Source organism: Dipodomys spectabilis, unplaced genomic scaffold (assembly GCF_019054845.1).
Source record: "Dipodomys spectabilis isolate Male_0828 unplaced genomic scaffold, ASM1905484v1 ptg000145l, whole genome shotgun sequence".
NCBI classification, from domain to species: Eukaryota; Metazoa; Chordata; class Mammalia; order Rodentia; family Heteromyidae; genus Dipodomys; species Dipodomys spectabilis.
The window spans coordinates 24,067,072-24,080,178 of record NW_024870822.1 but is presented as its reverse complement, the minus strand read 5'-3'; the positions used below and the strand labels follow the sequence as shown (position 1 = coordinate 24,080,178).

Genomic DNA, 13,107 nt, shown 5'->3' with positions numbered 1-13,107 from the left:
CTGGGTTCGATTCCTCAGCACTACATAAGCAAAAAGAAAAAAAAGCCGGAAGTGGCACTGTGGCTCAAGTGGTAGAGCGCTAGCCTTGAGCTGAAGAGCTGAGGGACAGCGCCCAGGCCCAGAGTTCAGGCCCCACAACTGGACCCAAAAAAAAAAAAAGAAAGAAAGGAAGCATGCTCCAATCTGAGGATTGGGGTTTGAAGCCAGCCAGGGCAGGAAAGTCCATGAGACTCTTACCTCCAATTTACCACCTAAAAGCCGGAAGTGGAGCTGTGAATCAAGCAGTAGAACACCAACCTTGAGGGTGGGGGAACCTTGGGGGAAAAGCCCAAGACCAGAATTCAAACCTAATGACTAGAAAAAAAAAAAAGTCCCAAAGAAACAGCAACAGCCTTGGGCTGCATCTGATAACTTATATATGAGGAAGTGTGAGACAGCAATAGAAGGAGCGAATGCTGGTAATATCCCTAAGTGACTCAACTTTCCCAAAAGTAGTGCATGAGCATGTGGATCTAGGTGCATGCCTGAATTTATTTCTATGTAACTAAACATTTGTGTACAGGAATAATTATTTATAAGAGTGTTTATATATAGCAAATGTACATTTGTGTATTTGTTCTCATAAATTTTTTTTTTTTGGTCCGGTCATGGGCTACTTCCGGCTTTTTTTCCTTTTTGCTTATGTGGTGCTGAGGAATTGAACCCAGGGCCTCATGCATGCAAGGCAAGCGCTCTACCACTGAGCCACCTTCCCAGCCCCTGTTCTCATAAATTTTGTGTGTCTGTGTGTGTGTCTGTCTGAAGAGACTGATGTAGACAGAGTAGTCCAAGCTGAGAAAGGACATCTTTGGCTCTCCAAGCTCAGAAATGACAATGGATACTTCTCTCAGTTCGTCTCCTCTCCTGTGTCCCCCTGGATTAAGAGCCTGTTCAGAGTCTGAATGGATGACCTTGTATGTGCTGTACCCAAGCTCTCTCCCTTAGACTGTAAACACAGTAGCCTCGTTATTCCCATCAGGCTGGTCTAGTAAGGGAGAAATGTTACGACCCTTGGACCAGATCCCAATAGGATGATATATTTATCTGTAGCTGAGTTCTCAAAGATTTAAAAGACTGATGGAATCATCAGGAACCTTGACTGTCCTGATGATTAGTCATCAAAGAAAGGAACAGGGAAGAGGATCCTCTAAAGGGGACAGGCAATCCTCACCTCAGTTTCCCAATTTCCACACAAACCACAGAATTTTGAAATCCACAACAAAAAGCATTTCAAGAAGGTCTACAAAAAATAAATAAATAAAAAGAAACATACAGGTAAAAGTTTAACAAGGATTTATTTAGCAAAGTAGGGTAAAGAAAGTTTTAACAAAAGGAAAAGAGGGCTGGGATTGTGGCTTAGTGGTATAGTGCTTGCCTAGCATGCATAAAGCCCTGGGTTCAAATTCCTCAGTACCACATAAACAGAAAAGGTTGGAAATGGCACTGTGGCTAAAGTGGTAGTATGCTAGCCTTGAGTAAAAGCAGCTCAGGGACAGTGCCCAGGCCCTGAGTTCATGCCCCAAGACTGGCAAAAAAAAAAAAAAAAAGGAAAAGGAAAAGGAAAAGAGAAGCACTTCCTGATTCACACACAGAAGGAGCAGAGAGACTCAAAATGGCAGCCATGGTCCTGGGTGTATATATATATATATATATATATATATTATATATATATATAGATATATATATACTATCTGAGCTAGGGACTTTCAGCTTGAACTCTTGGTTAGATATGTCATGTTGTCTAACAACTGTCAAATCATTTCACTAAATTTGTTTTTATTATTATATTTATTTATTTTTGTACTGATTCTAGAGCTGGAACTCAGGTCCTAGGCACTGCCCCTGAGCATCTTTGCTCAAGGCTAACTCTCTACCACTTGAGCCACAACTTCACTACCAGTTTTTTGGTGGATAACTTTTTTTTTTTTGGGTCCAGTCGTGAGGCCTGAACTCTAGGCCTTGGTGCTGTCCCTCAGCTCTTCAGCTCAAGGCTAGCGCTCTACCACTTGAGCCACATCGCCACTTCCGGCTTTTTTTTTTTTCTTTTTGCTTATGTGGTGCTGAGGAATCAAGCCCAGGGCCTCATGCATGCAAGGCAAGCGCTCTATCACTGAGCCACCTTCCCAGCCCTGGTGGATAATTTTGAGATAGATTCTTATGGCCTTTCCTGCCCAGACTGGCTTCAAACTGTGATCCTCATATGTTAGCCTCCTCTGTAGCTAGGATTACAGGTATAAGCCACAGATACCTGGATTTGTTTTATTTTTATTTTACTACTTTAATTTTTTAAATTTTTTGAGTTTGCTGGTACTGAGTACAGGGCCTCAGACTATCCTTTAGTATTTTCACTCAAGTCTGGTGCTTTGTCACTTGAGCCACAGCTCTACTTCCAGCTTTTTGGATGTTAATTAGAGGTAGGAGTCTCATGGACTTTCCTGTTCTGGCTGACTTTGAACCACAATCCTCAGATCTCAACCTCCTGAATAACTAGGATTAGAGGTGTGAGACATCAGCAACTGGCTTCAATTTTTTTATATATTAATAGTTAACATTTAATACATTCATACAGATAGAAAAGACAATCGAAAGTTTCTCTCACTTGTATGGCTCCCAGCAATCACATGGTTTGCTTTCCCAGAGTAAACCAATGTGTGAGTGCTGGGGCTTGAACACAGGGCATCCCAAGCTCTAATTCAGCTTGCTTATTCTGTGGCACTGTACCAGTTGAGCCACAAACTCAAAAGTCCAGGTTGGTGGGTGGGGGTGGGGGGGGGAAGTATATGCACTAGGGCCTGAACAAAGGACTTACTATCTTTGAGATTTTGTGCTCAAGGCTAGCAAGCCTCACATTCTTGCTTGGCTTTTATGATCCAAACTGGTACGCTACCACTTGAGCCACACCTCTACTTCTAGATTTTTGCTGCTTAGTTGGAGATAAGAGTTTCTCAAGATTTGTCTTACCCAGACTGGCTTTGAGCCATCATCCTCAAATTTCAACCTCCTGAGTAGCTAGGTATACCAGCATGAGGCAACAGCTCACGACTTCTGCACTTCCTCCTACATTGCCACCTCCTCCTCTTCTTCCTCCTCCTGCTTCTCCTCCTCCTCCTTTTTTCTCTTCTTCTTCCTTTTTTATGCAGGTACTAGGACTTAAATTCAGGGTCTAGTGCTTTAACTTTCTCACCCCCTGCTGGAGCTTTACCACTTGAACCACCTCTCCAGTCCAAACCTTTTTATTGTTAATTTTTTGCTGGTTAATTGGGGATAGAATATCAGTTTTCTGCCCAACTAGGTTTCAAACTGTAGTTCTCAGGTCTCAGCCTCTCTTGAGTAGCTAAGATTACAGGCGTATGGTGGGGGTCTCTCAACTTTTTCTTTTTTTGGGGGGGGTCCGGTCGTGGGGCCTGAACTCTGGGCCTGGGCACTGTCCCTCAGCTCTTCAGCTCAAGGCTAGTGCTCTACCACTTGAGCCACAGCACCACTTCCGGCTTTTTTTTCTTTTTGCTTATGTGGTGCTGAGGAATCGAACCCAGGGCCTCATGCATGCAAGGCAAGCGCTCTGCCACTGGCCATCTTTCCAGCCCTTAACTATTTTTTTTTTCTAAGCTCAGTTTATCAGCATTCGAGTCTCCAACCCAGAATCTGATTAAAGGACAGGGCTGCCACTCTCATGTACATATTGTACCAGGAAACATAACTCATTGAAGTCACCACTAACTTATATTCAGTACTAGCTTATTATGACATTTCCCAACAGATGGCAGTGAAGTATCTGAAGAAAGGGGCATCTTTTTCTAGTTCACTCAAGTAACCAGTAAACTGGCCATGAGATGCACACTGTATTGCCCTGCCTGGGCCTAGAAATGGCCAAACACAGAACTACAAAGTCAGCAGGGCGCCGGGGTGAGATCTGAGGATCTCCGTTCAAAGCCAGCCTGGGCAGGAAAGTCTGTGAGACTTTTATCTCCAATAAACCACCAGAAAACAGGAAATGGTCCTCTGTCTCAATTGGTAGAGCGCTTGCCTTGAGCTGAAGAGTTGAGGGACAGTGCCAAGGCCCAAAGTTCAAGCCCCACAACTGACAAAAAAAAAAAAAAAAAAAAAACCAAAGTCATCATCCTTTGCTATTACATAGCTTCCTCTGTACCTTTGCTCCATTCTTCTCTCTTACCTTCCAGCCTCACAAGAGTACTCTTCGCTAGATACAGTCAGTTGAACTCAATGTCTGTTCCTACCTCCTGCTTCTCCATCTAGGATCATATTGTCATTCCCCTCACGACAGGGCAATGTGTTTGGTTTAATGCTATGCTGTTGTGGTCTGAAAATTCTAATCTTTGTGTGTGTGTGTGTGTGTGTGTGTGTGTGTGTGTGTGTGTGTTTGTTTTGTTTTTTTTGCCCATCCTAGGGCTTAAACTCAGGGCTTGGGTGATGTCCCTGAGTTTCTTTGAGCCACAGTTCCACTTCCAGCTTTCTAGTAGTCAGAGATAAGAATCTCACACTTTCTTATGATGGCTGGCTTCCAATCCTAATCCTTACATCTCAATCTGCTGAGTAGTTAGGATTATAGGCATGAGCCATCAGTACTTGGCTTTGTTTGTAACTTTATTAGTTTCAGGTCCAGCTCTTTATAACTGCAGAAATGCCCTGAACTCAACTTCTTCTGAAGTTAGTGGGTGCATAACTGACCAGCCTTTCTCTTCTACCCTTCCTTACCCCACTCTACCTAGACCCCCCCCCCCCCCTTTTTTTTTTTCTTGCCAGGCCTGGGGCTTGAAATCAATGCCTGGGCACTGTATTCTGCCTTTTCTGCTTATGTGGTACTGAGGAATTGAACCCAGGGCTTCATGCATGCTAGTTAGGCAAGCACTCTACCACTAAGCCACATTCCCAGCCCCTCCACTTCTGACTTTTTGTTAATTAGAGCTAAGAATCTCCTATCTAGGCTTGGCTTTGAACTGTGATTCTCAGATCTCAGCTTTCTGAGTAGCTAGGATTATAGACATGAGCCACAGCACCCAGCTTGTTTCATTTTTTATTTTTTTTCATTGGTCGTGGGGCTTGAACTCAGGGCCAGGCGCTGTCCCTCAGCTCTTCAGTTCAAGGCTAGTGTTCTACCACATGAGCCACAGCACCACTTCCAGTTTTCTGGGGTTAACTGGAGATAAGAGTCTCACAGACTTTCCTTCTTGGGCTGGCTTTAAACCCCAACCCTCAGATCTCAGCCTCCTGAGTAGCTAGGATTACAGGCGTGAGCCACCAGCGCCTGGCTGGCTTTTGTTTTTAATTAAACTTGTTTGTGCTAATCCTGGAGCTTTAACTCAGGGCCAGGACAATAAACCTGAGTCTTTTTGTTGTTGGCCATGGGGCTTGAACTCAGAGCTTGGGCGCTGTCCCTCAGCTCTTCAGCTCCAGGCAAGCCTCCACTGCTTGAGCCACAGTGCCATGGCCACTTCCGGTTTTTTAGTGGTTTATTGTAGATAAGAGTCTCACAGACTTTCCTGCCTGGGCTGGCTTTGAATCATGATCCTCAGATCTCAGCCTCCTAAGTAGCTAGGATTACAGGCATGAGCCACTGGCACCGGGCTGTACCTGAGCCTTTGTGCTTGTTTTTTTTTTTCCAGTATTTTTTTTTTGGGGGGGGGGGGTCTGGTCATGGGGCCTGAACTCTGGGCCTGGGCACTGTCCCTCAGCTCTTCAGCTCAAGGCTAGCACTCTACCACTTGAGCCACAGCGCCACTTCCGGCTTTTTTCTTTTTGCTTATGTGGTGCTGAAGAATTGAGCCCAGGGCCTCAGGCATGCAAGGCAAGCGCTCTACCACTGAGCCAACTTCCCAGCCCCAGCCTTTGTGCTTTGTGCTCAAGGCTAGTGCTCTATAACTTAAGCATCTCACTTTTTGTTGACTGGGAGGCAAGAATCTCAAGAGACTCCAGGCACCTGTGGCTCTCGCCTGTAATTCTAGCTACTCAGGAGGCTGAGATCTGAGGATCATGGTTCAAAGCCAGCCCGGGCAGGAAAGTCTGTGAGACTCTTCATTTAACCACCAGAAAACTGGAAGTGGAGCTGTGGCTCAAGTGGTAGAGCACTAGCCTTGAGCTGAAGAGCACAGGGACAGAGACCTACAACTGACAGAAAAAAAAAAAAAAAATCTCAAGACTTTCCTGCCCGGGCTGGCTTCAAACCACAATCCAATTTTCTGTGCACTGAAAAGTTAAGATTACAGGAATTGGGGCTGGGAAGGTGGCTCAGTGGTAGAGTGTTTGCATTGCATGCATGAGGCCCTGAATTTGATTCCTCAGACCACATAAGCAGAAAAAGCCAGAAGTGGCACTGTGGCTCAAGTGGTAGAGCACTAGCCTTGGTCTGAAGAGCTGAGGGACAGTGCCCAGGCCGAGTTCATGCCCCCATGACCACCCCCCCCAAAAAAAAAATGTCTCCATAAATTTGAAACTTAAATCTCTATTGTGTAGAATTGAGTTAATCCAACAATGCTGAGAGGCTGGGCCTTAGGAGGTGACTAGGATTAGACAAAATCCTCTGGGTAGAGCCCCATGACTGAATACTTTAGTGGCTTTAGGAGAGAGACTAGATGACTCAGAAAGATACTCATCCTATCTGATGCTTTGTACTACCTAGGGACTAGCTAGCTACTACTACCTGCTAGCAATAAAGGGCCAATAAAGTGTGGTCTTTCAGCCTTGGATCTCTAGATTAAGGAGCCAAACACTCCTTCTTTATAAAGTTACTAAAACTCAGGGCTGGAAGGTGGCATAATGGTAGAATGCTTGCCTAGCATGCATGAAACCCTGGGTTTGATTCCTTAGTACCACATAAACAGAAAAAGCCAGAAGTGGCACTGTGGCTCAAGTGGTAGAGCACTAGCCTTGAGCAAAAGAAACTCAAGGAGAACTCCCAGGCCCTTATACCATAAAGATGCCTATACCCCTTAATCCTTCTGTAACATCTCAGTTACCTAGTTTTGTTTTTGACCATATTGTGTTTTGAATTCAGGCCCTTGCACTTGCCAGGAAGGTCGTCTACCACTTGAGGCATGCCTGCAGGTTAACAGTTACATAGTACTAACCACAAGAGGTCAAGCAGTGTAATGGGGAAATGAGCTAATAGTATCTCTCTGGAACTCTGTTACTTTGAATGTAATATATTTAACACAATAAATGAAAGTAAACCGGGCACTGGTGGCTCACGCCTATAATACTAGCTACTCAGGAGGCTGAGATCTGAGGATTGAGGTTCAAAGCCAGCCCAGGCTGTGAGACTCTTATCCCCAATAAAAGCACTAGAAAACTGGAAGTGGCCCTGTGGCTTAAACAGTAGAGCGTTCACTTTGAGCTGAAGAGTACAGGGACAGCGCACCCAAGCCCAGAGTTCAAGCCCCACACCCAACAAAAAAATAAAGTAAAATGAAATAATAAATGGTACTAGAGTAACTTAAATGTCATATTTAGGATTTCATAGAAACACTTTTATTAAAAACTTCAATGAGGGCTGGGAAGATGGCTCAGTGGTAGAGTGCTTGCCTTGCATGCCTGAGGCCCTGCATTCGATTCCTCAGCACCACATAAGCAAAAAGAAAAAAGCCGGAAGTGGCGCTGTGGCTCAAGTGGTAGAGCGCTAGCCTTGAGCTGAAGAGCTGAGGGACAGTGCCCAGGCCGAGTTCAGGCCCCACGACCGGACCCAAAAAAACAAACAAACAAACAAACAAAAAACCCAACTTCAATGAATAAAAGCATTCCTTTGAGATTTTTTTTTTCTATCTTGAATTTGCTGGGCTCAGGTGATTCAAGTTGTAGTCCTAGCTACTCAAGAGGCTGAGATCTGAGGATTGAGGTTTAAAGCTATCTTGGGCAGGAAAGTCTTTTAAACAGTTATCTCCAATTAACCATCAGAAAACTGGAAGTGGAACTGTGTCTCAAGTGGTAGAGTGCTAGCCTTAATCAAACGAGCTCAGGGACAGCACCCAGGCCCTAAATTCAAGTTTTAAAGGTGTGTATGTATAGTGTGTTGGGTGTCAGTTCTGGGGCTTGAACTCAAGGCCTGGGTACTGTCCCTGAGTTTTTGGCTCAAGACTAGCACTCCACCATTTGTCCTACAGCTCCACTTTTAGCTTTTTGGTGGTTAATTGGTGGTAAGAGTCACAGACTTTCCAGCATGGGCTTGGCTTTGAACTGTGATTCTCAGACCTCAGCTTCCTGAGTAGCTAGGATTATAAGTGTGAGTCAACAGTACCTGACTTATTAGTTTTTGAGGCAGTTTTTCTGTGTAGCCCAGGCCAGGCTGGCCTTACATTTGTGTTCCTCCCGTCTTCCCCTTCCTGCTGGAATCACAGGTATGTAGTTTTTAAAGAAATGTAAGCATGTTCAGACCAGCTATGACATTCAGTGTTCCCCCCAGCAATGTATGATGAATAACTTTGATTTTCCATTTTTAGCAGCTTTATTCAGAATACCCAGATAGCAGAATCAACTCAGATGATTTTTCAAATGGATGGGTTGTTAAAAAAACTGGTTCATCTATACCACAGAATACTTCTGAGAAATAAACAGAACTAATGATTCATATAACAACATACATGACTGCTTATGTTAAATGACTTACTAAATTATTCTGATTGAGATAAACCAATCACAATAGGCCATATACTGTATAACTTTGTTTATATGATGTTTTAAACAAAAGAGGTTAATGGTTGCCAGGAGCTTAGGAAGAAGTAAATGTAGAGTAGAAATAAGTGTGGAATATAAAATAGCATTATAGCAGATCCCTGTGATAATGGATCTTGTATTAATCTGTTTTGAGCAAAATATTTGACTCTCAATAACCTTATTTATTTTTTTCCTACCAGTCCTGGGGCTGGCTGGTATAAGGTCCTGGGTTCAATCTCCAGCATCAAAGAAATGAAAGGGGAAAAAAAAAAGGAGCTGAAGCTTGAATTGACTTTTGGCATCAGGGCAAGTCTTTGACTCTGTGAATATGGGCCACCATGTGTATCTGGGGTACAACTTGCTGAAGCGTTCTTTCATGACAGTCAATGATAAAGATTGGCTATTCAACCAGGTGCCTGTGGCTTAAACCTGTAATCCTAGTTACTCAAAAGGTTGAGATCTGAGGATCACAGTTCGATGAGACTCTTATCTTCAATAAACTACTCAAATGAACTGAACTGGTACTGTGGCTCAAGTGGAAGAGCATTGGCCTTGAGCAAAAGAAGCTCAGGGACATTGCCTGGCCCAGAGTTCAAGCCCCAGGACTGGCAAAAAAAAAGAAGAAGATTGGCTATTCACTTTGGGGAAGAAAATACACCCAACCCTAAAATGACAGCTACAGTTTTCTAATAAGACAAAAGAATATACTCTGAGAATAGAGTAAGTACAATGTACACACCAGAATAAATACTGAGGTTTCTTGAGTCAAAGCTCTTATTTTTATTTTTAAAAGTCTGATAAAAATTTACTCAATTACATTTTGTACATTAATATTTAGTGAACTTTGTCTCAAAAGGCTATGTTTTAAATTCATTTGTAAAAATAACAAAAGCTTTACCAGTCAGTCTCTGGTCAATAAGAAAGAAAACCTTGCTACTCTGGTCGATAGGAAAGAAAACCTTGCTAGAAATAACAATAAATAATTTTGCACAAAAGACCAGGTGACATTAAGACCACTATATTAATCTATTATTTTTGTATGTACAACATATCCATTTGTTAATACTGTGATAGAAAATAATTAATCAGTCCATATTATGCAGTAAGACAGGCTTTGAGGACAACCACACCTCTGATAATGAATGAAAACATACAAGATTTCTTACAGAGCTAAAGCACTTTTTCAACATTAATATTCTTAGGGTGAAAGTAAAACTGAGGAAGTACTTTAGATTGGCTCTGTCCCAGAATCAAGGGCACAAGGGCATACCAAGCAGCAAAAAGCTTTTCAGTTTTCCAGAACTATTCAAACTTAATAGTTACTATGTGAGCAGGTAGTTTACTTTTTGAAACAGAAGAGTAAAAACTAAATTGTGAAATGGCTTGAGTTTAAAGCAGTCCCAAACAAAAAGCCATCATATAAACAAGATAGTCTTACAAGTGTATCATGCATTAAAAAGAATAATTACATAATACGTTGCTTAATTATCAAATGAGGTAAAATTTACAGTCATTAGAACCATAAACTGTAATTAGCCATTAGTGTTGTGCTGTTACTGTTTGTTTCAAAATAAAATAACCATCTAATGTCTGGAATTGGTATTTTCAGATCCTCTACTGAGATATTAGAGATGTTATAACAAAATATCTAAGTATACATTATCAACACCAATATTATATAGGTATGCATCTTCATTTTGCATATATAGTGTGGAAATACTGCAAAACCTAGAAAAAAACATGAATGAAAACAGACTGGCCAGAATTTACATTATCAGACTATTCCATAATACAAATCTAAAACAGAAAATGATAAATTTGTAAGACAAATAACTTGATATCCTATTTTCATTGGTCGCTGAAGATACAGTCCCTAATGAAATTCATTACCTCAAAGGGTAACAGAAAAAGAAAATGTAAACCTTTTTTAAATTTTATTTACCCAGTTTATGCTCTGACATTAGGCTAAACTTTAGCAAAAACTATACCTCTTATTTTATGACAGAATCTTGCTAACTTGCCTGGGCTGCCTCAAATTCACAATCTTTAGTCTCTTGAGTGGCTTAGGATGATAGGTGCACAACACTGCACTTGACTTCACTATCTATTTTACCTGTTAGACATAAAAATAAATATTGGATGTATTCAGACCAAGAAGTTTCTACCATGCCTCTATTGTCTGTCTATAGCCATTGTTAGTAGTTTGTAAGATGTCTATCATAAGTATAGATGGCAGCACTTTTCTTAGTATGCCAATTTCTCCTTTTAAATTCTGTGCGCTCTTGTCATTTAAATGCATTATTTAAAATGTATCATTACATATTTTACAAATATCCCATAAAACAATACTTCTTTCGAGTACTGATTATTTAAAAACAAATGGATGCACCTGCTAATCCTGAGATGATGAAAATGAAGATGACAGAAAAACCTAGTTTTAATTTTTTACTCAAATTTCTGCTTTAGTTTCTTCTGGAAGATAGCTGGCAGAATAGAAAGAATGGCCAAAATCATCAGAATAAATACTGAGTTCCAGGAAACAGCTTCCCCGGCTGTTGTAAGCTGGTACAGTGTTGTTCCTGCCTTGATTGCTACAAAAGAGGGAGGTGCAACGCCTAAAATAAAAAACAAAAAACATACAGTAAATACCAATGTTTTCAAAAATTAAAATTTTTTTTTGGGGGGGGGTCCAGTTGTGGGGCCTGAACTATGGGCCTGGGCACTGTCCCTCAGCATTTCAGCTCAAGGCTAGCGCTCTGCCAATTGAGCCACAGTGGCACTTCCGGCTTTTTTCTCTTTGTTTATGTGGTGCTGAGAAATTGAACCCAGGGCCTCATGCATGCAAGGCAAGCACTCTACAACTGAGCCACCTTCCCAGCCCCCAAAATTAAATTTCTATGTGAACAAAATTCCATGCAAGAACACAGCTATTCCATTTAAAAGATTATTCATGAGCCACAGGCACCAGCTCATAATCAACTCTTAATAATGAATTTTAAAAGGTAGTAAGTGTTCAGAGAACAATCTTATGCTTAATAAGCCTCAAAAAACAAAACAAAATGCTGGAGCTAGTGGCTCACCCCTGTAATCCTAGCTACTCAGGAGGCTGAGTGTAAGGATCAAAGCCAGCCCAGGCAGGAAAAGTCTGATACTCTTATCTCCAATCAACCACTTGAAAACTGGAAGTGGCGCTGTGGCTCAAGTGGTAGAGCGCTAGCCTTGAGCTGAAGAGCTGAGGGACAGCGCCCAGGCCCAGAGTTCAGGCCCCACGACCGGACCCAAAAGCAAACAAACAAACAAAAAAAACAAAAGAACAAGCTACCTGTAATCCTAGCTATTCAAAAGGCTGAGAACTGAGGGTTGAGGTTAAAAGTAAAATTGGGGAATGTGAGGGTTATCTGGCTGTGACATCTGTCACCCCATTGATTGCCAGGTTGATTCAGCTGATCTGGCTTTTGAGGCGGGTGTCCCCTTTGTCCCTCACCACTCCATGTGCAACCCTCCCAAAGCTGTGCGCTGGGTCGAAGAAGAAGATGGCCATCCCCGATAGAGGAGGACTGGTCTTCGGTCAAGGGTATATGAGTAGCTGTGCTCTCCTGCTAGAACCTCCAAACAAGCTCTCAAGAAGTAAATGTGGGCAAGAAAGTATCTGAGATTCTATCTCCAATTAACCACCAAAAAAAAAATAAAAAAGCACCCAAAGTAGAGATATGCCTCAAGTTGTAAAGCACTAGCCTTGAGTAAAAAAGCTGGGGGAGGAGGGAAAATGGGAAGGTATGGGAAGGGGAAACAAAGCGCCTGGGCCCAGAGTTCAGGCCCCACAACCAGACCAAAAAAAAAAAAAGAGACTGAAGACTGAGGGTGTAGCTTAGTGATAAAGTATTGATGGAGCCAGGTGCTGGTGGCTCATGCTTGTAATCCTATAGCTATTCATATGGCTGAGATCTGAAGATCGTGGTTCAAAGCTGGGCTGGAAAGTCTGTGAGACTCTTATCTCCAATAAACCACTAGAAAACTGGAAGTGGTGCTGTGGCTCAAGCAGTAGAGCGCTCGCCTTGAGCTGAAGAGCCTTGAGCTGAAGAGCACAGGGACAGTGCCCAAGCCTAGAGTTCAAGCCCCACGACTGACCAAAAAAAAAAAAAAAAAGTATTGATGGGATGGGTTCAATCCCTGGCACCACAAAAGTAATAAAATTGCATTAAATGAGTAATTCTTTCTTTTTTTTAATTTTTGCCAGTCGTGGGGCTTGAACTCTGGGCCTGGGCACTATTCTTCAGCTCTTCAGCTCAAGGCTAGTACTCATACCACTTGAGACATAGCACTACTTGTGGCTTTTTCTGTTTATGTGGTGCTGAGGAATCAAATCCAGGGACTCATGCATGAAAGGCAAGCCCTCTACCACTGAGC

General features: G+C 42.4%; 1 protein-coding gene across 3 annotated transcripts in view; it reads right to left on the bottom strand.

The window, feature by feature from the left end:
* Positions 1-9,465: 9,465 nt before the first annotated feature.
* Tmem41b (transmembrane protein 41B) overlaps positions 9,466-13,107 on the bottom strand; it is a 28,222-nt gene continuing 24,580 nt past the window's right edge. For 2 of the 3 annotated variants that reach the window (XM_042691625.1, XM_042691626.1), the window contains exon 8: positions 9,466-11,315. In XM_042691625.1, coding sequence (XP_042547559.1) covers positions 11,146-11,315 — 170 coding nt within the window. In that variant the 3' untranslated portion in view covers positions 9,466-11,145. The remainder of the gene's footprint in view (positions 11,316-13,107) is intronic. The other variant, XR_006149232.1, reaches the window with a different exon arrangement.